This window comes from Loxodonta africana, chromosome 5, assembly GCF_030014295.1.
Source record: "Loxodonta africana isolate mLoxAfr1 chromosome 5, mLoxAfr1.hap2, whole genome shotgun sequence".
NCBI classification, from domain to species: Eukaryota; Metazoa; Chordata; class Mammalia; order Proboscidea; family Elephantidae; genus Loxodonta; species Loxodonta africana.
The window spans coordinates 107,940,135-107,962,687 of record NC_087346.1 but is presented as its reverse complement, the minus strand read 5'-3'; the positions used below and the strand labels follow the sequence as shown (position 1 = coordinate 107,962,687).

Genomic DNA, 22,553 nt, shown 5'->3' with positions numbered 1-22,553 from the left:
AAGAATGGGAATTCCAGAACACTTAATTGTGCTCATGAGGAACCTTTACACGAATCAAGAGGCAGTTGTTCGGACAGAACAAGGGGGTACTGATTGGTTTAAAGTCAGGAAAGGTGTGTGTCAGGGTTGTATTCTTTCACCATACCTATTCAATCTGTATGCTGAGCATATAATCCAAGAAGCTCGACTATATGAAGAAGAACGGGGCATCAGAATTGAAGGAAGACTCATTAACAACCTGCCTTATGCAGATGACACAACCTTGCTTGCTGAAAGTGAAGAGGACTTGAAGCATTTACTAATGAAGATCAAAGACCACAGCCTTCAGTATGGATTACACCTCAACATAAAGAAAACAAAAATCCTCACAACTGGACCAATGAGCAACATCATGGTAAATGGAGAAAAGATTGAAGTTGTCAAAGATTTCATTTTACTTGGATCCATAATCAATGGCTATGGAAGCAGTAGTCAAGAAATTAAACGACACATTGCAGTGGGTAAATCTGCTGCAAAGGACCTCTTTAAAGTGTTGAAGAGCAAAGATGTCACCTTGAAGACTAAGGTGCATCTGATCCAAGCCATGGTATTTTCAGTCACACCATATGCGTGTGAAAGCTGGAGAATGAATAAGGAAGACTGAAGAAGAATTGACACCTTTGAGTTGTGGTGTTGGTGAAGAATATTGAATATACCATGGACTGCCAAAAGGACAAACAAACCTGTCTTAGAAGAAGTACAAAGAGAGTGCTCCTTAGAAGCAAGGATGCTGAGACTGCGTCTTAAATACTGTGGACATGTTGTCAGGAGGGATCAGTCCGTGGAGGAGGACATCATGCTTGGCAGAGCACAGGGTCAGCGGAAAAGAGGAAGACCCTTAACGAGGTAGATTCACACAGTGGCCGCAACAATGAACTCAAGCATAACAACGATTGTAAGGATGGCTCAGGACTGGGCAGTGTTTGGTTGTGTTGTGCATAGGGTCACTATGATTTGGAACTGACTTGACGGCACCTAACAACAACAATAATTGCATTTTGCCTTCGAACCATTATAGTTTCTGCCTACTCTTCTGTAAGCCTTTTGATAGAAGGCCCCCTGTTGCATTTGTTTATATGTTTTACACAGTCCTTTGCCCATGATCATAAATATTTATGGACTGAATTTAAGCTGTGGGTTATAGAATAGGGTAGGAGGAGAAAATACTATTTTAAGTATTAATTTCTCTTTTTTATGATGGCACTTGATATCTTAGCCCTTCTCTTGTACTATGTGTCTAATTTTATATGCATAAAAGTTTGTTTTTGTTTTTTTTTAAAGAGCATTCTTCCATATTTTGACATTGCCTTGGCCTAACAGTCAAGCATAACAATGATGGTGAGGATGGTGCCAAGAAGGCAGTGTTTCATTGTGTTGTACATAGGGGTCACTAGGAGTCAAAACTGACTCATTGGCACCTAACAACAGCAACAACAATCACTATTGCTTTACTTTTTCAAAAACCTAAACTTTGGAAAGGCTGTTTTTAAAACATATTACTTCATAGTTTTTAAAAGTAATACACGTTCATTATAGAAAAATGAGAAAATACAAATATGCTTTTATGAATTCATTTTATTTTTTTAAAGGCCACTAAGGGTTGATACAATTATTAGAAAACAAACTTTCCAACAAGATGGAAGTAAATTAATTTAATAGCTAATAATCTATTTAAGACATATTCTTCATGCGATATTATTTTTGTCATTTAGTTCATATACTGTTTATTTTATATGCATTATACAATTTAAGAGAATGGAAATAATCTGGGATTATTAGTATATATTTTTCTTAATACCATAAGAATGTTTATTTACATCAAGATAGATAATGACTTACTGAATTTCCTAATAGGAAGATTTTGAAACAAAATGTTAACCATATCTCTGTTATTAAATCTGAATTTTTTTCCCTTCTCATTAATGCAGCTCTCAAGAGGCAGCATTTATATAACAATCCTTTCAACTCTGTGAGTTATACAAGCCCGTACAGTCCAAATGCAAGTAGCCCATATAGCAGTGGTTTTAATTCTCCGTCCTCAACCCCAGTGCGACCTCCTATAGTCAAACAACTTATACTTCCTGGAAATTCAGGTAAGAGGAAAATAGAGTGGAATTATTAAGGAATGGTTTTTAACTTACTGCCCACTCTCAGAAAATAATTTATTCATCAGTAGTTCAGGTTCATTTTGTTTATGAAACTTTTCATTAGTTAGTTAGAACAAATATTGAGTAGCTTCTTTGTACCGGATACTATACTAGGAACCAGAAGTACAAAGATAAGCAAGTGTTACATCCACAGAATTTTTTTTTAAAGTAGTGTGTACTTAGATTTTTTAAAAAATCTGGGTGGATTTATTGGGATCAGAACCTTGATTCTTTTAATCAATAGATACTTGTTGAGCAGCCTCCTTGGTTGTAAGAGCTGTGAAGTTAAAACTTTTTGGGGGAATTTTAATAACTTTTGTCATAAAAAAAAAAACCCCAAACCCATTGCCGTCGAGTCGATTCCTACTTATAGCAACCAGAGCCCTGGTTAAGCTTTGATACAGCAGTTAAATAATAGTATATAGGGCTCTATGTGAATGTGCCAAAAGAGCAACTGTTCTTAGTTGCCGTCAAGTAGATTCCGACTCACGGGGACCCCATGTGTGCAGAGTAGAACTGCTCTACAAGGTTGTCAAGGCTCTGACCTGTCGGAAACAGATCACCAGGTAGGCTTGTCTTTAAAGGCATCTCTGGCTGGGTTCAAACTGTCAACCTTTCAGATGGTAGTCAAGCTTTTAACCTGGGTTCATTGAGTCGATTCAGACTCATAGCAACCCTATAGGACAGAGTAGAACTGCCCCAGAGGGTTTCCAAGGCTGTAATCTTTATGGAAGCAGACAGACACATCTTTTTCCCGTGGAGCGGCTAGTGAGTTTGAACCACTTACCTTTTGGTTAGCAGCAGTGTGCATAACCACTGCACCACCAGGGTTCCTTAGTCAAGCCTTTAGAAGCCATAAATGATATGAGAGGGACAGATTGCTGTGAACTGGAGAAAGAATGTTCTGCTCTGGCTCTGTGACTGAGACTGTTACTCTGTAGCCTTTGGGATCCACCCATTCAGTTATTTTTATTGCAAGTCTTGTTGTTAGGGTAATTATGGCTTCTTTAAAATTAAGGTATAATTAACCACTTCACATTTTTGACCCGTGTACTCCTAATGTAATGACTTCATTGACCCTGCCCTTTGCTTTGTATATAGGTTATTTGCTATTTATTTCACCCCTTACTATATCATACTAAAAAATTTAATCTGCAATATTTGTCTAAAAAATTTTTTGATTCAGGCACTGTTTGAGCGTGAACTTGTAGTACTTTTCCTATCATGTGTACTCTTTCTTCTTCTTCCTCTCCTTATGTGCCTTTTGTATTAGAGCTGACTTATGATGAAAAAATTCTGGGAAACAAATGTTTTAAATAAATGTGTATTAGAAATACTAATGACAGTGTTAAGGTTTGTTTTTGTTCACCAGAAGTTAGTGATCTGATGGAAAGATTTCCTTAGAAACGTCACACTTTTTTGGACGCATCTATCCTTTATTCCTCTGACCTGTCTTCCCCACCCCTTTTGGTTTAGAATGATAAAGTACTTTTAAAAATCTAGTTGTTTTCTTCCTCCCATTTTTTGTACTTCACTCCTAAACTTCAGAGAACTACTTGAGCTCCCCATTACTGGTTGGGCAAAGGAATTTTGTAAACGTAGCATAATGTAAAAGAAATGAACCTAGTGTTCTTTTTTTGGTTTGTTCCTGCATCTCTTGGGAATCCTAATTTTCCTCAAATTATAGTTTTCTTGTTTAGGAAAAGTAGATGCTTTTATTCAGGGAAAAGATGATGATATTTGTTAATGACTGAATTTGAGGGGAAAAAACACTGCATCATAAATCTATTTATAGTGCAATTTTATGGGCTAGCTTGTAAAAGTTGAAATCCTCTAATACCTAGTTATTGAACACCAGTTATCTCCCAGGCACTGTGTTGAAAGCTTAATTTTTTTCTTAAAAGGACAGATAAGTTATAGTTAAATGGAATTGTCTTTTATATTTATGCCATAGTGTATGAATAAGGCATTTCTGTGGCTTTAATAGAAGTCCTGGTGGTGCAGTGGTTAATAACTTGCCTGCTAACCAAAAGGTCAGCAGTTCAAATCCATGAGCCACTTCTTAGAAACCCTGTGGGTTTTGGCTTTTGTGTAGCTTTAATGAGGTCAATTTTTAAGTTTAATATTTGGGAATTTTACAAATACAAAAGGCAGAAGAATAATGAACCAAATCAAAGAATATAATATTAAGTTAATTATAATAGTTTATTCAGTTTTTGTTTGAAATTTTTTCTCTTTTAAGGTAATTTGAGAAGTTCATCAGACAGAAATCCTCCACTCAGTCCTCAGTCCTCTATAGACAGTGAGTTAAGTGCTTCAGAATTAGATGAAGACTCACTTGGATCCAATTATAAGCTAAACGATGTAACCGATGTGCAGATTCTAGCTCGGATGCAGGAGGAAAGTAAGTATTTCAGTTCTTAAAAGCTGAGCTGTTTTACTGCTGCATAATTTTGTTCTGAGTATTAAATATCGCTTAGAAAGTATTGTGGTAATAGAATGCAGTGAGAGTAGAAATGTTGAAATAAACATTTCAGAGGCTTATTCAACAAATGTACAGAGACGTTTATTAACTTGTTTTCGGAGTTCATTTTACATACAACAGTCGGCTGTGTGAGGGGGAAGAGAAAGGCATATTCTGTTTCCTTTAATAATTATACCTTGTACCATAGGGTCGCTATGAGCTGGAACTGACTCAGCAGCAACAGGCTTGGGCTTGGGCCTGGGCCTCTGCTTTACTGTGTACTGGAACTCACTAGTGCTCTCTGGGTTTTTTAGTGCAGACCAGTGTTGCTCAATCATTTTTTATTGTTGCCCCATATGGAGCCTTTTAGACTCCCCCCACCCTTCCCCCTCCGATGAAATTTTAATACCATAGATGTACTATATATCTTATATCTGTTTATTTACATATCACAAACCATTAGGATATCTGAGTTTGTTTTATACCTCAGGCACCAATTTTTGCCCACTTTGGGGAGAACACTGTTGGGGATGTACTGTGTAGACTATAAAAAAAGACATTTATAAGAAAATTGGAATTGTAACATTAAATAAAGTGTGTGGTGGTGCTTTTTTTGTTGAGAATATACAGAGAAAAACATACACCATTTTAACCGATTCTACATGTACAGTTCAGTGACATTGATTATATTCTTTGAGTTGTATGGCCATTCTCACCCTCCCTTTCTGAGTTGTTCTTCCCCCATTAACATTAACTCACTGCCCGCCTAAGGTTTCTGTCTAATCTTTTGCATTGCTGTTGGCACTTTGATCCCATATAGATAGTTCTTAGAAGAGCATAATGCTTAAGGCAGACATTTTTTACTAGTTAAGCTAAACAATTATTAGATTTTATGATGACTTCATATCTTTTTAGTTTAGGGTTTAAAGATTATGTCAGGGCAGTAGCTTCAGGAGTTCATCCAGCCTCCATGGCTCCAGAAAGTCTGGACCCCGTGAGAATTTGAAATTCCATTTTGCATTTTCTCTCTTTTGATCAGGATTCTTCTGTAGAATCTTTTGATCAAAATGTTCGGCAGTGGTAGCCAGACACCATCCAGTTCTTCTGGTCTCATGGCAAAGATGGCAGTTGTTCATGGAGGCAATTAGCCACACACTCCATATCCTCCTCCTATTCCTGACTCTCCATCTTCCTCTGTTGCTCCAGGTGAATAGAGACCAATTGTCGTGCCTTGGATGGCTGCTTGCAAACTTTTAAGACTTTAGGCACTCTGCAACCAACTAAGAGTTAGAACAGAAGCACTAAACACATTATTAGGCCAGTTAACTTGGATGTCCCATGAAACCATGACCCTAAACCTCCAAACCAAGGAACAAAATCCCATGAAGTGTTTGGTTGTACATAAGCAGCCTCAGCAGCTACTCTTTTTTTTTTTTTTTTTTTTGGTCGTTGTGGTAAATATGTTGTTCACACTATGTGATCATGCTTTGCCAAGTGGTTCTTGAAACTTTTTAAATTACAGACAACTTTGAGAATCCAATAAAAGTTACGTCCCCTGTCATCCCCTAAATGTACATATGCACGAAACTTTCCCCGTTGTTTTAAGTTTCGTAGATGCCCTGCCTCTCATCTGAGTGTAAATGGTGCTGATTGTATTGTTATTGCTTATGCATTTTATTATAAGGTGCCATGGCTTAGCTGTGAAGTAAGCACTCTCTTTGAAGTGATCCCTTTTAACCTTTACAATGAAAAGATCCTTGAGATACACATTTCAGAGCCTTGACAGTTGACTGAGCATAATGGAGCATTGCTGTCATTTAGTTCAAAAACTTTCTGTTGTTTGTGTACATAATACTCTCTTTCTTTAATGTAATAATGTAAGTTTTATGAAGCTGTAACATTTATAAAGAAACCATAAAATGTTTCTTACTTAGCTGATTCTTTTTTTTTCCCCCCCAGAAATGGAAAGACTCGGTGCTTTCTTTCTTTATCTTTAGCCTTAGAAACTAGTAATATAGTAACCCTTTCCTTCATAATTTTTTTAAACTCTTTATTGAAATTGTGGTATTTTTAGCTTGTGGGGCTAGTTATTGTCATAGATAGAAAAAGGAAATAAAGAATGCTGCCTATCTCTGTACCTTAGAATAAACTCACACATTTCTCCTTTGAACTTTGACTTTTTAAACTCCAATATTTTGTTAGAAGCTTAACCAGCTTTTTGGTGTAACTTTCACATTGGTAACTTTCATTTTGGTAACCCATAACAGAAATTTCAGCCTTTTAGTAATCCTTTCTATGCCACCCACATACATGAATATTTCTTTTCCTGGAGAATAAAAAAAAATGTTAAAAATGTATGTGATGACTCCTTGAAAATGGTAGCATTTTTTAAGAGGTAATTTTCCTTTTTACAACATCGTTCTCCAGTTTTTTATAATAATTAGAAATGTAGAATTACAGATTTGCAAAGAATCCTAGAGGTTGCATGGTCAAATGTCTTCATTTTTAAGATAAGGAACAGAAAATCTGATAGTGATTGTGATTTCCTTAGAATCTCCTTGTTAGTGAAGAGCTTGCTTTGGAATCTGGATTTTCCTTTTCTAAAACAACGCTCTTTTCACTGGTCTGTTGAATTTTGTTAGGTGATTTTAGGGCCGTGTTTGCTATAGCTAGGTAACTTTGTCAATTGTTACAAAACCAAAACCAAACCCGTTGCCATCGAGTCGATTCCAACTCATAGCGACCCTACAGGACAGAGTAGAACTGCCCCATAGGGTTTCCAAGGAGCTGCTGGTAGATTCGAACTGCAGGCCTTTTGGTTAGCAGCCAAGCTCTTAATCACTGCGCCACAAGGGCTCCTCGTCAGTTGGTATAGTGGTTCCCAAACCTGACTGAAGGATTAGGTGAGCCCCAGGAATCTGAAAAATTAAAGACACCCTGGAGTGATTTTCATTATCCACTAGTTTAGGGAACCATGTTGCTAGCACTTCCTATATATGAATACTTAAAGCTTCTAGGTATGAAGACTTAATAGAGTACTAATCTATAACAGATCTTTTTGACTAGACTCTGCCAATAACTAGCAAGCCTTGCTTAAAGTATTACCTAAGTACTTTACTTTTTTTTAATTATAATTTGTTTCCTCATTGAGTATATTATGTATCAACATTTGTTTTTGTTCCAGAAGCTTCTATACTATTTGAAGGGCTCCCAAGGTTGCTTGGGTGTTTCTGGAGGTATCAATCTACGTTAGAGGACTCCTTTGAAGTTCCTACTTGAAGGCTTAGAATTTAGTTTGTTTTATTGAAATCTCTTGGGTTACGAAGCAATTGAGATTTTTATCTGCGCCCAAATATTAAATTCTTAAGAGTAGGATGGAAGTTTCCTTGACACTTTGTCATCTCCCTGATAAGATTAATTCAAGGATTAATTATCCAAGGAGTTTATTCACTCACTGACATTGTCTTTTTTCTAGTTGGACAGTGATTGTTTTCCCTCAATATTCCTTTAATGTTAGTCTCAAATTTGGATTACTGTCTTTAGGAGTAGAAATACTTTTAAATTTTTGGTTCTACCTTATTATATAGATTCCATATTTAAGAAGAAATTTTGAAATTGGACAGAGGTTTATAGAATTGCATTCAATTTAAAATAACCTTTAGATGTAATTTATTAATCATTATACGGAGGATGTCTTAAGACGATTTAAGTAGAAAGTTTTTCTTTATACTTTATGTCCAATTTGAATTTCTCAATGACAATCTGTTACTTTTAAAATTTAAAAATAATAAAAAGTTTGAAAATATAATTAAAGAAATAACAAATTCATTATTGCCAGGTCTCCGGCAAGAATATGCAGCTACCACATCTCGGCGCAGTTCTGGTTCATCTTGCAATTCTACAAGACGGGGTGCTTTTAGTGATCAGGAACTTGATGCACAAAGTTTAGATGATGAAGATGACAGTATGCATCATGCAGTATACCCTGCTGTTAACAGGTTTTCACCATCACCACGCAATTCACCTCGACCGTCACCTAAGCAGTCACCCAGAAATTCACCTCGTTCACGATCTCCTGCTCGGGGAATGGAATATAGTAGAGTGTCCCCACAGCCTATGATTAGCCGCTTACAGCAACCTCGCCTTTCACTGCAAGGCCATCCCGCAGATTTACAGACAAGCAATGTTAAAAATGAAGGTAAAACCTAGCAGATTTTACTTAAAATTAGAATGTTCCTGGGACAAAATTGTTCTTCATATTTTAGTATGCAAGTAACTCACACTTGACCAAGGTTTTCTATTTTGTATAAGTAGATCAAGAATTTAGTCAAGTTTACAGTTTTATTAAGGGTGAATCAATATAAAAGTTCAGGAGAAATACTTGGTTATCTTTTGCTTTACTCATGAAGTGATCTGTATTTAGATTTTTAATTAACAATTTATGATTCTTCTTAAAGGTTCTCTTATTCTATCCATTTACAGACTCAGGATTAAGGGTTTGTTTATTTTTAGTAGAAACCCTGGTGGCGTAGTGGTTAAGTGCTATGGCTGTTAACCAAGAGGTTGGCAGTTTGAATCCGCCAGGCGCTCCTTGGAAACTCTACAGGGCAGTTCTACTCTGTCCTATAGGGTCACTATGAGTTGGAATTGACTCAACAGCAGTGGGTTTGGTTTGTTTGTTTGTTTTTTTAATAAGACAAGTACTTCCTGTTAGCTTTTCTAAAATATGCCAGATATTTAATTTAAGAACTTGATTTTTGAATGCTAAGAGTTTAATATTTTCCCTGTCTGAAAGAATAGTTTGTATTTTTAATTGAAATTCTCTTGTTACAGAAAAACTGAGACGCAGTCTTCCAAACCTGTCCCGAACATCTACCACACAAGTTGACTCAGTGAAAAGCAGTAGAAGTGATTCAAATTTTCAAGTGCCAAATGGAGGAATACCTCGCATGCAACCTCAGGCTTCAGCCAGTAAGTATCTTCCTTATGTTTTCAGGTACCAGTTATTTAAAACTATATATATATATAGATATTTTATGCTAAATAGCTGTATTAATAATTTAGCTCTTAACCTATAGCTATAGTATTAAACTATAGCTATAGTAAAATTTAGTGCTTATTAGTGCCAGTATGATATCCAGAATATATATTCCTTTGTAGGTACTTAGTTTTTCTTTAATAAACTCGACTTTTAAAATACCTCAAAGTTTGTTTTATTGTCACATGTTTTTAGAGTGTATCATAATTAAAACAAACAATTCGTTATTCAAACCTTTAATGTCTCAAATCCATTACCAAAGTTGGATTTTTCCAGCTCCTTTTTTCTTTCCAAAACAAAAGTAAACCATAAGAACTCTTGGATAATCTTTTATTTCCACATCTGTTGATGTAAAATATTTGGTTTTAATTTGATTGATTTTCTATTTCAGATAAGAATTTTTTTATGAAAAAATATAATATTGAGTTAGTGTGAATATCAGTTTAATTCATAATCCTATTCCAATTAAAATTTGAGATAGTAAATTACCAGAAGCTAAATTCTTTGAGAATCAATCAAGATTTCTCTATTTAAATTATCTTTTGAAAATTAAATTAATACTTAGCATTAACATTAAAGTCTTAGATAAACAGAGAGGATGGTTTTGGAAATATTAAAGAAACAAATACATATAGATCATATTTTTTAGTAGAGTTCTGGTGGCCAGATAGATACTGAACTATGGATGTAGCAAATCTTTCTGAATGGATAAAATGTTTTTTGTATTCATTTATTATTGTTCATAATAAATATGAGTTTCTATTTTGTGACAAGTAGTATGCTCATTTGCGACAAAGATTACAGCCAAGAAAACTCTGTGGAGCAGTTCTACTCTATAACACATGGGGTCACCATGAGTTGGAATCAACTCAACAGCAACAAGTTTGGTTATTTTTGGTTAGTACTAATTTTTTTTTTTACTAAGTAGTAGTAGGAATTTCTACTATAACACAAGTATACATTTTTAAAAACTTCACATTCTGCCATACTCCATGTTAAAAAATGACAGAATTTTTGGGAAAAGTCGTCCTAGGACAGACCACTAAAATCCAAGCAGCCTTCTTACCAGAGCATTAATAAAAACAATAATGATCCTGTAAAAATACTAGCACAGTTAAAGGTATGTTAAGTTCTTCATGTATTAAGAAAAATATAACTCCAGCAAATACAGGACTTCATGTTTTTTTTAAGTTGAAGGCAGCTTAATTGAAAGGAAGAATTGAGGCTGTTGAATTAAGGAGACATATGGTGGCACAGTGGTTATGAGCTTGGCTGTTAACCAAAAGGTCAGCAGTTTGAATCCACCAGCCACTCCCTGGAAACCCTATGGGACAGTTCCACTGTGTTCTGTAGGGTCACTATGAATCAGAATCGACCTGATGGCAACAAGCTTGGTTTTAGTTTTTTGGATACAACATAAAGATCAAAGAGAATCAATCATGCAGTAAGAACTCCTGAGACAGAGCAGATGGCCAAACAGCCAAGAAGAGATATGGGAAGAGATGGGCATTGTGTACATTACTATACAAAGTGATTTAAAAAAGAATTGAACATTCAAAAATTATTACCCATTAAGATGTAGAAGAGAATATAGTCAAGCCAGTTTTAAAAGAACCATCACAGTTATTTCTGACATGCTTAATATGCACCCTGGAGTTTAAGTCACCCAGATTGTTCATACTGTGTTACCACCCATGGTTGAAAAGGTAACAAAGATGTGTTCCTTCATCTTCCCAAGGCTGTGAGGAAGAAATGATACAAACATGAGGTTATTGACTATTCATTTATAACTTGATGACCAAGCAATAAAATTTTGAAAGCTTTCAGTCTTTTTTTAATTTCCACGCATTTACCTTCAGCTTTATTGTGTTTAGCTGACTTCATGTACTTTATGTTAAGGTGCTGATACTTGGTGGCTCAAAAATCAACAGGCTAGGAAAAAATGCATTTGAACCAAAATGACTTCTATGATATACTGACAAGTTTCCCTTATTTACTAGTTGCATATGATATTATTCTGATGATGGAAACGCACATTCATTGTATCTTATATGAATAATCTTATTTAATCCTTAGAACAGTTCTGTGAGGTAGGAACAGTTATTAACACATTGTATAAATTAGGAAAGTGAAGCTTGGATGGTTAAATAATTTATCAAAAATATGGTCATATACAGAGTAGCAGGGGCGGGGATCTGGGGACCATGGTTTCAGGGGACATCCAGGTCAGTTGGCATAACAAAGCTTATTAAGAAAATGTTCTGCATCCCACTTCGGTGAGTGGCATCTGGGGTCTTAAAAGCTAGCAAGTGGCCATCTGAGATGCATCAGTTAGTCCCAACTCACCTGGGGCAAAGTAGAAAGAAGAAGACCAAAGACACAAGGGAAAACATGAGCCCAAGAGACAGAAAAAAAAAAAAAAACCCTCTGCCGTTGAGTCGATTCCAACTCATAGCGACCCTATAGGACAGAGTAGAGCTGCTGCCCCATAGAGTTTCCAAGGAGCGCCTGGCGGATTAGAACTGCCAACGTCTTGGTTAGTAGCTGTAGCACTTAACCACTACGCACCAGGGTTTCTAAGAGACAGAAAGGGCCACGTAAACTAGAGACTCCATCAGCCTAAGGCCAGAAGAACTAGATGGTGCTGGCTACCACCAGTGGCCGCCCTGACAGGGAACACAACAGAGGGTCCCTGACAGAGCAGGAGAAAAGTGGAGTGTAGAACTCAAATTCTAGTAAAAAGACCAGACTTAATGGTCTGACTGAGACTGGAGGGACCCCAGAAGACATGGACCCCCCAGACTCTCTGTTAGCCCAAAACTAAAACCATTCCTGAAGCCAACTCTTCAGGCAAAGATTAGACTGGACTATAAGACATAAAATGATATTTGTGAAGAGTGTGTTTCTTAGAGCTCAAGTAGATAAAACATGAGACTAAATGGGCAGCTCCTGTCCTGAGGTAAGATAAGAAGGCAGAGAGGGACAGGAGCTGGTTGAAGGGACACAGGAAATACAGGCTGGAAAGGAGGAGTGTGCTGTCACATTATAGGGAGAGCAACTAGGGTCACATAATAATGTGTATACATTTTTGTATGAGAAACTAACTTGAATTATAAACTTTCACTTAGCACACAAATTTTAAAAAAATATGATCATATAGTCAGCTTCTAACTGGCAGATGGGAATTCAAACCAAGGCTGACCCTGCTCAAGATCTTAAGTCCACCTAGAGAGATTTGTTACATCCATGGCTTAGTACGAAAGGCATAAAGCATAAGTAGTATTTCTATATTTTCCAAGATTTAATACTATATTTTAAAATACTATGGAAAATTTTTTCTAGAAGTTATATACCCCATTTATTCAGTTGTATACATGCAAAATAAATTTTTTGTAATTAAAACTTATATTCCAGATTTTGCGTGATTATTATTGTCAACTGTATAAGAGCACCTTTGTGATATTCATTATCGTGCTCGTAAATAGCATAGAAAACAAGGATTCACAAAATTTTTTTTAAATGAAAGTAAGGATAGAATTTGTTATCCCTGAAATGGTGAGTGATAAATTTTATGCCTTTTAAACTTACAAATTAAGGTTAATTTTGATACTTAAGAATATCCAGTATCTGGTTGGTTGGCTTTTTTTTTTTTTTTTTTTTCCCTAGTATACTTGTCTGGAACAAAAAGCTATCTATAATGTGTTAATACAACAGGAAAGAAAAATTAAATTGTTAGGAAAATTAAATAATGAAACTCATATATATTATAAAACCATGTTTTTATAGCATATACACAGAGTTCTGAATTTTTTCATCATATATCTCCAGACAGCTTTCTAGCTCTTTGTTAAAATCACCTGTATCTGTATCTTTACTCTTTACTTCATTGCATTACTCTCAGTACCAACTTTTTACACAGGATTGTTCGCTCAGCCGTTCGTACGTGCTCTTGATTTAAACTGTTCTGGTGGTGCAATGGTTAAGTGCTTGGCTGCTAACCAAAAGGTTGGTGGTTCAAACCCACCCAGCAGCTCCTCGGGAGAAAGATCTGGTGATCTGCTCCTTTAAAGATTATAGTCTAGAAAACCCTGTGGGGCATTTCTGCTCTGTCGTGTGGGGTTGCTGTGAGTTGAAGATCAACTCGATGGCACCTAACAACAAGAAGCATCTCAAAGCTTTATGGAAAAATAATTTCTCACAAAAACAGAAAAAAGGAAAAGATTGGGAACCTAGAATAAAAATTTTAGTAACACAAAAATGTATTGTCCATATCTTAAACTTTAGAAAGTGGCAGAATTACCAATTGTGTAATCAACTATGGATTCACTGGAAATTTTTTCTGTAGACAAATTTTTTTTTTCTTCAAAAGTTGATAATTCAGGAAAATATATAGAGAGAACTTAAGTAATGGGATGCCAATCACTAATTTTAAATGGAAAGTATATATGCATTTTCATAATGATGTGTTTCAATATTTGAATAATGGTCAGGCAGAGAAGAAAGGTATTATCCTTTTTTTTTTCAGTTGAATATACTTACTTTTATATTTGCAAGTATATTGAGGCTTATTTATAATTAAAATGTCAGAAACATGTACTTTGTTTTAATGTAGAATTTCCCTGTTTTCAAAACTGTATTTGGAAAAGTAGTAAACCCAGAATATTAGCAAATTTAAAACAATAAAGTTTATTTTATAAAAATAGTTAAAGATTTTTTAACATTAATACATTAAGCAAAAAATATTAAATTACCCATTTTTCTTGCAGTTTCACTTACGTCTTTGATATGTGAAAATGTATATGTGTAAATGTTCTTTGAATTAGTGTACGTATGTTTTCATATTAGCCTTCTTTTGATATATAATTATATACAAATATTAAAGTAGCAAGCTTTATACATTTGTATATGAATTGGTATTTTTTACTTTTTGTATAAACTTAAGTTGTTAGTGTAATAGATGTTGCATTTTGTTTTCTTTTAAATATTTTTCCAGCTCTTAAGTGGTAAAGCTTTGGTTCTCACTTGCTAGTTTGCATGAACCTAACTTTGCAAGGTTGCTGTTATTTCCACCTAAGGGACCACTTCTTTTGCCTTATTACTATGCCGTTCACTATTTTTATATGCTTATTTGCTGTGGCTGCATTATTGTGGATGCTGGCATTCAGATACGAATGTTATGAGAATTCTAATGTATTTTCATTATTAAAACTGTTACCAATTTTAGGGTTTTGTACATGGAAAGGAAACCCTGGTGGCATAGTAGTTAAGAACTACGGCTGCTAACCAAAAGGTTGGCAGTTCAAATCCACCAAGTGCTCCTTGGAAACTCCATGGGGCAGTTCTACTCTGTCCTGTAGGGTCGCTCTGAGTTGGAATCAACTCGATGGCAACGGGTTTGGTTTTGGTTTTTATACATGGGAAAGTGAGTAACTTAAAAAGTTTAAGAAAACCAGAGCACTGCAGAGGTCATGGATACATATTTTTCTCTCACTTTCTTCAAGTAAAGGAAGGAATGTTTGTCAGGAGCAAGAGTTTTTCAAAAGACTGATGTCTTGCTTTCTAAAACTACTGGACTACAGGTTTAGTTAGAAAGTTTAGTTTTCAGAAAAATCTTGGAATTACTGGTTCAGAAACAAGGAAAGGGAATACAGAAAAGCCCAAGACAATCTACTGATTAAAAAAATTAATACTCAAAATTTGGTTAGTATTGTAACACTTTTAAAGTACTTTCACGTGTATTATCTCATTTGAACCTCATAACAACCCATTTCTTATTTTCATAAAAGAGAGCAAAAATCCATATAAATTATATGAATTGTAGAGGGTCATGTAGCTAGAAAAGTGGCAAAACCGAGGCCAAATTATTTCTCCCTCCCAACTCTTCCCTGAGTCTCCTGATTTCTTCCCCATCACTGTTTGCATTACATCATACTGGCCTAACTGCAAATGAGTAGGCATCTTGGAAAATATTCTTGGGTTACTCCACTGGAGCATGATTTGGGATTAGTTACAGTGGTTTTGTATGACAAAAGTACAGGGTGCAGGATGGGTGAGGGAGTGGGTGCAGTGATGGATGGATGAGGTTTGAGATATGGATGGGAGGCAGATTGTGAGAGTTTTTCAATATATTGAGGAGTTTAAATTTCATCCTTTAAGTTTCGGGAGCCAGGGTAGGCTTTTGATCAGGTTAATTCATGGAAAGTTCACTCTGGTAGCAATGTGGACAATGAGTTAAAGTTGGAGAAAGACTAGAAATCATTTAGAAGGCTATTGCCTAATCCAGGCCAGAAAAAAAGATATGAACAAAGGCAGTGGTAGAAAATATGTGACTTGGAAATACTAAGAATAGAGGTAGAGAGGGAAAGAGGATTAAAGGATGGCTTTGAATGAGAATTTGTAAGCAAGAAAAGATTTTAAACAAATATGGGGGGTGGGCAGCAGGGGGCAATTTACCTAGCAGTAATTAACATTCATTCACAGTGGCTTTTCTAGTATTTGGCATGTAGAGATTATTTTTGACATCTCCCTCTATATGATAAAATTGTGTTTAATAATAGTTACAAAATGAAATGAGTTATAATAATAAAAAAAATAGCCAGGAAAAAATGCACAGTGAAAATATTCTTTTATCGAACTTTCTGTTTTATAATTGTTAGTAAAATAAATAAAATCAAGATTATTGCACCAAAAATAAATAAATAAAAGTTAATGGGTTAATACTTTTTAACTACATTAATTTTTTTAAAAAAGGAAAAATACGTTTTTCATATTGGTCTATCACAGTAACGAGCATTAGTTTTAACTTCCGCATATTTGTCAGTAACTTCCTCAGAGTTGATCTTCTTTGCGTATTCAGGCTTTATACACACTGTGGCCAGTTTTATCAGTTTATCTTATAATTAATTTAAAAACACAGTCTTTAAATTTTAATTTCAAAAGGCCCCCTGCCCTCCCCCATAACTGACATACAAATAAGAAAAGTCTGAAGCATAATTTTGGCAGGCAGAGATTCATAAAAATCTCATTTTGGAATAAATTCTAGAAATTGCCATACTGTCCACATTTTTGTTTTTGGGGAATCGAGTCTAATGATTTTTAAATGTCTTTACAGTTTAAAAATTTGAAACATAAACTCAAAGTCACGTATAATGACAGAATCAAGCCAATTCACATTCTGTTTCATTGCCTTTAATAATCACTGTACCGTTGTTGTTTATTTCTAATCTGTTTAAAGATAGGAATATATTGCATCACAGGGATCAGAGGTACCTACTGCTTAAGTGAGCTTGAATGATTTCATATTGCTAGGAACTTACCCGTGAAAGAAATGCATGTCTGAGTCCACCTGTGTACTGTGTACTGAGAGTTCTCCTAATTAACTTTCATGTAAATGCAATATTTATTCAAAGATAAGTAAATCAGAGGTACTAATTAAAAGCTTACACATATGTTATTAAAACTCAACAGTAGCTGCAACAATTATTTCTAATTTAGACCAACACATTATTTTTTTCCTGGAAGAATATTTTACCACTGACATTGTTTATTTTTGCTGGGACGTGGTGATAATAAAAAGGACCAAGGTGGTTTTATTTTTGTTTCAAAATACCCTAAAGACAATACACCTTCTAATGCCATGTACATGGGAGTGGTTGGGGGTGCTTTCACCCCATGAAGAGGGTGAAAAGAATTGAATGTAGGGAGACCAAAAAAGGACACTGCTATAATCCAAAGGAGCCGTGGTGGCACAGTAGTTAAGAGCTTGGTTCGAATCCACCAGCTGCTCCTTGGAAACTCTATGGGGAGGTCTACTCTGTCTTATAGGGTTGCTATGAGGTGGAATCGACTCAACAGCAATGGGTTTTGGGTATAATCCAAAAATGGGGGGGTTAAAGTCTGAATTAAGTACTTGGGGACAGTGGAGATGTAAAGGAAGGGATACATCTAAGGGACTACAAGAGGTAAATGGTATTTAAAGTAAATCTTTGAACTAGAATGACTTGGAAAATGATGGTATATGTTTGACAGAAATACAGAAGCTTTCAGAGCTGGCTTGCGGAGGAAGACACTAACCTAAACAATGGTAGCCTGGAAGGATAATTGTTTTTCTGTACCATCTCTGCTTCTCACAGTGGGGTCTTGCTAATCTGGGATTATATAAACATTAAAAAGGAAACGAAGGAAAGTTTTAAACCATAAATACTTTGAGTAGCTAACACATTGAACTCTGTTATTTTAGAAAGATCTGGATAGTTTCAGTTAAGCTACTGGGTCATTTTAAAAAATGATGTTTTCTTTGGAAAACTGATCAAATTAAAATTGATAATTCAGATAAAATTTAGATTTTTAAATTTGATTAATATGTGACTAGTGGTATCTTCTGAAAATCAGTCATTTCATTCTGTCTGTATTAGACAAATTTAGACTTTTCTGCCTGATTTTATTCGTAGTCTGAATCTCTGAATTTCTATGTGGACAGCTTTCACTTCTCTGTAGATACCATTGTTATGACACTGTCCATGAAATTTGAGAGATAAATAGGGTTTATTGGTTTCATTGTAGTTACTAATTCAAATAGGACCTTTCCAAAGGGGTTCGTTATAGATTATGTATGATATTAAGCCCTCATTTAAAAAAAAACTTTTTATATAGTTGCTAATTGCCAGAGTATATACAGTTATCTCACTCCCCTCCCCTTAATCCTCTTCAACCACACTGACTTCTTTTTATTCTTCAGACACTGTAGGTGCACTCCTACCTCAGGTCCTTTGTAGTTGCTTTTCTCTCTGCCTGGAAAGCTTTTCCTCCAGAGGGCTCACTCCCTCTCTTCCTTCAGATCTTTGCACAGATATCATCTTCTCAGGGAAATGTTTCCCGATCTCTCTTTGTAATTGCAACTTAAATATCCTCCTACTTCCTGTCCCCCCTTTCCAACTTAATTTTCTCCTTAGCAGCTATCACCATCTAGTGGGCCATATCTTTTCCTTATTTGTTTATTGTCTGTGTCTCCTTCCCTAGAATGTTAGTTCCATGAGAGTAGGAACTGTTATCTAGTCAGCTCCTGAATCCATTGTACCTAGTACAGTGCCTGGAACCAAGTAGGTACTCAACTATTTGAATATAAACAGAAATAAATGAATGAAAAAATATGAACGGATGAAAACATGAATAAATATGTAAATGCTAACTATTTGGTAATGATAATATTCTTTTTGTGTGGGATAGATATGAGGTAATGCATTATTATAAAATCTATTTTTGAAGTATGGAGAATTTTTTGCTAGTCTGCCTGGCGGTATTTAAGTTGACTTGAAATAAAACATTTAGCAACAGCAGTGTTTGGTGTGCTATATAATATTTGAAATCAAATACATTTGCTACTTTTAAAACATATTTATTATCAGACATATAGTGAGAAAACCAAATAGTTCTTCAGCTTTGATAGAGTTAAGCAATAGAGCAAGAGAGAAATTCTTCTTAAATTTCTCTGATGATAAACCAGGCATCCCTTTATCACCCCAGTGCTTGTTTATGCTCTGGCCAGATTTATGGGGATGGGATCTCTTTTTTTTTAATACATAATTCCTAGAGGTTTATGAAGTTTGACTTTTAAATTGGTGAGTGAAATTTTAGAGCTACTTAAACAGGTGACCACACTGGTAAGCATAGTATTCATCAGTCATGGGAGCTGTAACTCTGGAGGGTCCTGGGCTGCTGCTTACAGGACTATTTTCAGAGTTTCAGTGCTGTTAATAGAAGAGTTTGAAGAAAGCTTAGAACTCATCATTGATCATTTTAAAATGCAGGTGTCCTGACTCCTCCAGAACCTTCAACCCTACACCAACACACACACGTGTGCACACACACACACATCCACCTACATGCATGTGTGCACAGCCTAGTTATGGTGCTATCCAGAGTCTGAGGTATAAATTAGTGTATTCTATAGTCAGATGATATATTGGATGTATTAAAGCTACTAGATTGTGATTCCTTGAGGACCTCCCTGGTTCTGAGTTTTCTTCTCCTTTTTGAGTATGGGGATTACTGTATCATGTTAGGGCATTTCATCTAACAATAACTGCTTTGCCAAAATCTGCTTTTTTTGCATTGAACAAGTACCGCATTTATTTTATTCTGTATTGTGTGCCTGTGTTCATCACTTTTACTTAGCTTTGTATTTGTATTCTTTGCATTCTGTAGCATGTTTGCTGGTGGTTTGTTTTCTCTTTGATATTTTGATCGATTGCATATTGGAGGTTTTTGATCTTACATGCTATTTCTATAAGTATGTACTTTGCACTAAGATTTCTATCCTTTTTCCTTTCCAATTTAATGCACTAAGCATCACTTTAAAATTCCACTGCTTCTAGGATTCTAAAATAATTGTACCTTACAGTTTCTGTTCCTTGATAAAGTTTCAAGTTTGTATTCAAATATTCACATTTACAGAAGCTATAGCCTTTATCTTGTCCTTCCAGGCAAATATTACAGTTCCTTATTTTTCAACAGCTTCGCAAAGGCTGAAAAATTTGCCTCGTACTTCCCTCAAAGCCAAACAGTTGCTTCAAACTTCATCTACAAAAAGAGGTAACTACAGCCTCTTACTAAGTTTAACATTTCAGCAAATGATCAAGTTAGTTAAATCTTATAACTTCTGAAATACTGAGTCAGTCATGTCTATAAGGCATGTTTTAGCCTTCTTTAAAAAAATAAATAGCGTGGATTCATTCTCTTTGTTATTTGGATAATTCCGGAAGAAACATTTTTCCTACAGAGGTATGTATTGGATGGCTATTTAAAAGAGGTTAAAAGATAAATAGCATTAATGTTATGGACCTTATTTTCTTACCAACCTAAGACCAAAGAGGTCATTGTTGTAAATTAATGTTAGATGGACTAATAAAGGCTTTAGAATGAATCAAATGTGTCAGACATTCTCTATGACAGTGTTTTGTCCTTTGACTTCAATTTTTGGGTGTACTTACCTGTAGGATAGAATGGGAACACTTTTACATTAGAAGTTGGAGTTAAATTATAGGTTGCTGCGGTGCTTGAATATGTTTGGAGTGGTAGCTTTCGGAAAAACTGAGTTTTTAAGAAATATATGAATGTTGGGTACCAAAGTAATTGCATATTGGTTCTAAGAGATTGGATGTATGATCAGCTAGAAAGAAGCAAAATTGGGAGAAATACCGTGGGATTGGATAAGCCAGAATTAAGTAATGAGTAGAAGTCCTAAAGGCAATGAGTCAGAACAAATATAGGCAATGAGGAAAAATATTTCTTCATAACATGAAGGCTTCCCAGTAGCTTCAGAACTCAATAGTAGGTGGGAGATAAAGCACTAAAGGAAATGCTGTGGGAGGAGGAGTTTAAGATTTGATTTGTTGGAAAAAGACTTAGTTAATATGATTACAGAAGCTCTGTAATTATTTTAGCAAACTCATTAATGGAAGCCTTTTAGCAACCACTTAATGGATTCATTATAATTTAAGGAAATAGTTTTAGATAACAGAACCTAAAGGAAATAGAATAGTCAAATAGAAAATAGGATGTGTAGATGTTTCTTATTTGAATGTAAGAAGTTGACCATGGGCCTCAAATAAAAGATATCTTTTGGTCCCACTCTCAGAAATAATAGACTGGATAGATTATTTTTTTTATGGTGAAGGAGGTGACTTATCAGGAGTAATTATAAGAAGAGATTCTTACAGGGATTATTTAGAAACTTTAGGCCTCTTTTTTGAGACTTCTAGATATGTTTTTTGTTTTAGATATGTGTGAGTACTTCCATGGCTGGAGGGAGGCAGGTGAAAACATATGAGTTTAAAAGGATTATGATGTTTAAAATAGCACATGAGATTATTATACCATAATAAAAGTATAGAGGATTTTAAACTTATATGAATTTCATTTTTGTATGCTGCTGTAGACTGCTTCATAATGTTTTTTGGAATGAGATTTAAATAATTTTAAATTTTTTCTCAAAGATTTTATGTTGCTCTGTTTAGATTAAGAAGACCATAACCTTTTCTGGCTGAATTAATTTTTTTTTTTTCCCTCCTGTAGGGAAAGTACTATTTTTATGACCCTGAACCATGAAATTGCTTACCCTCTATGATATGATAACAGGAAAACCCACTCAAAACTGTTATGAGCTAGAATTCCTGGCACCTTTAACTGTCTAGTTTACTTAGTAAAGGGAGAGGTGTGTGTGTGTTTGGCTTTCTTGTTTCATTTTGTTTAAATTTTTTTTAGCCTAGTTAAAAAAGAAATTGATAAAATATGTATAATAAAAGATTCGCCATTTCAGCCATTTTTGTGTGTACAATTCAGTAACGCTAATTACGTTCTCTATGTTGTGGCATCACCACAATCCCTTTGCAAAATTCTTCCACATGCTTAACAGAAACTCAGTAGCCCTTAAGCAATACCTCCCATTTCCTCCTCCCACCTGCCCTTGGTAACCACTAATAAACTTTGGTGTCTATGCAGTTGTCTTTTCTAGATATGTCAGATAAGTGGGATCATACAATATTTGTCCTTTTGTGTCTGACGCATTTCACCCAGCAAGCATAGTGTTTTAAAGATACATCTGTAACATGTACCAAAACTTCATTTTTCTTTATGGCTAAATAACATTCCACTGTATGGTTATACTACCTTTTGTTTATCCGTTCATCTGTTGTTGGGCACTTGGGTTGTTTCCACCTTTCCATGTGTTTCCGCCGTTTTATTTGAGTCCCTGCTTTCAAGTCTTTTGGGTAAATATCCAGGAGTAGAATTGCTGGATCATATAGTAATTTTATGTTTCACTTTTTCAGGCACCGCCAAACTATTTTCCGTAGCGGCTGCACCATTT

At 35.2% G+C, this 22,553-nt stretch overlaps 1 protein-coding gene across 3 annotated transcripts in view; it reads left to right on the top strand.

The window, feature by feature from the left end:
* SLAIN2 (SLAIN motif family member 2) overlaps positions 1-22,553 on the top strand; it is a 108,076-nt gene that overhangs the window by 43,059 nt on the left and 42,464 nt on the right. For 2 of the 3 annotated variants that reach the window (XM_010595665.3, XM_064285846.1), the window contains exons 3-7: positions 1,968-2,132; positions 4,429-4,590; positions 8,489-8,848; positions 9,484-9,621; positions 20,201-20,278. In XM_010595665.3, coding sequence (XP_010593967.1) covers positions 1,968-2,132; positions 4,429-4,590; positions 8,489-8,848; positions 9,484-9,621; positions 20,201-20,278 — 903 coding nt within the window. The remainder of the gene's footprint in view (positions 1-1,967; positions 2,133-4,428; positions 4,591-8,488; positions 8,849-9,483; positions 9,622-20,200; positions 20,279-22,553) is intronic. The other variant, XM_003415867.4, reaches the window with a different exon arrangement.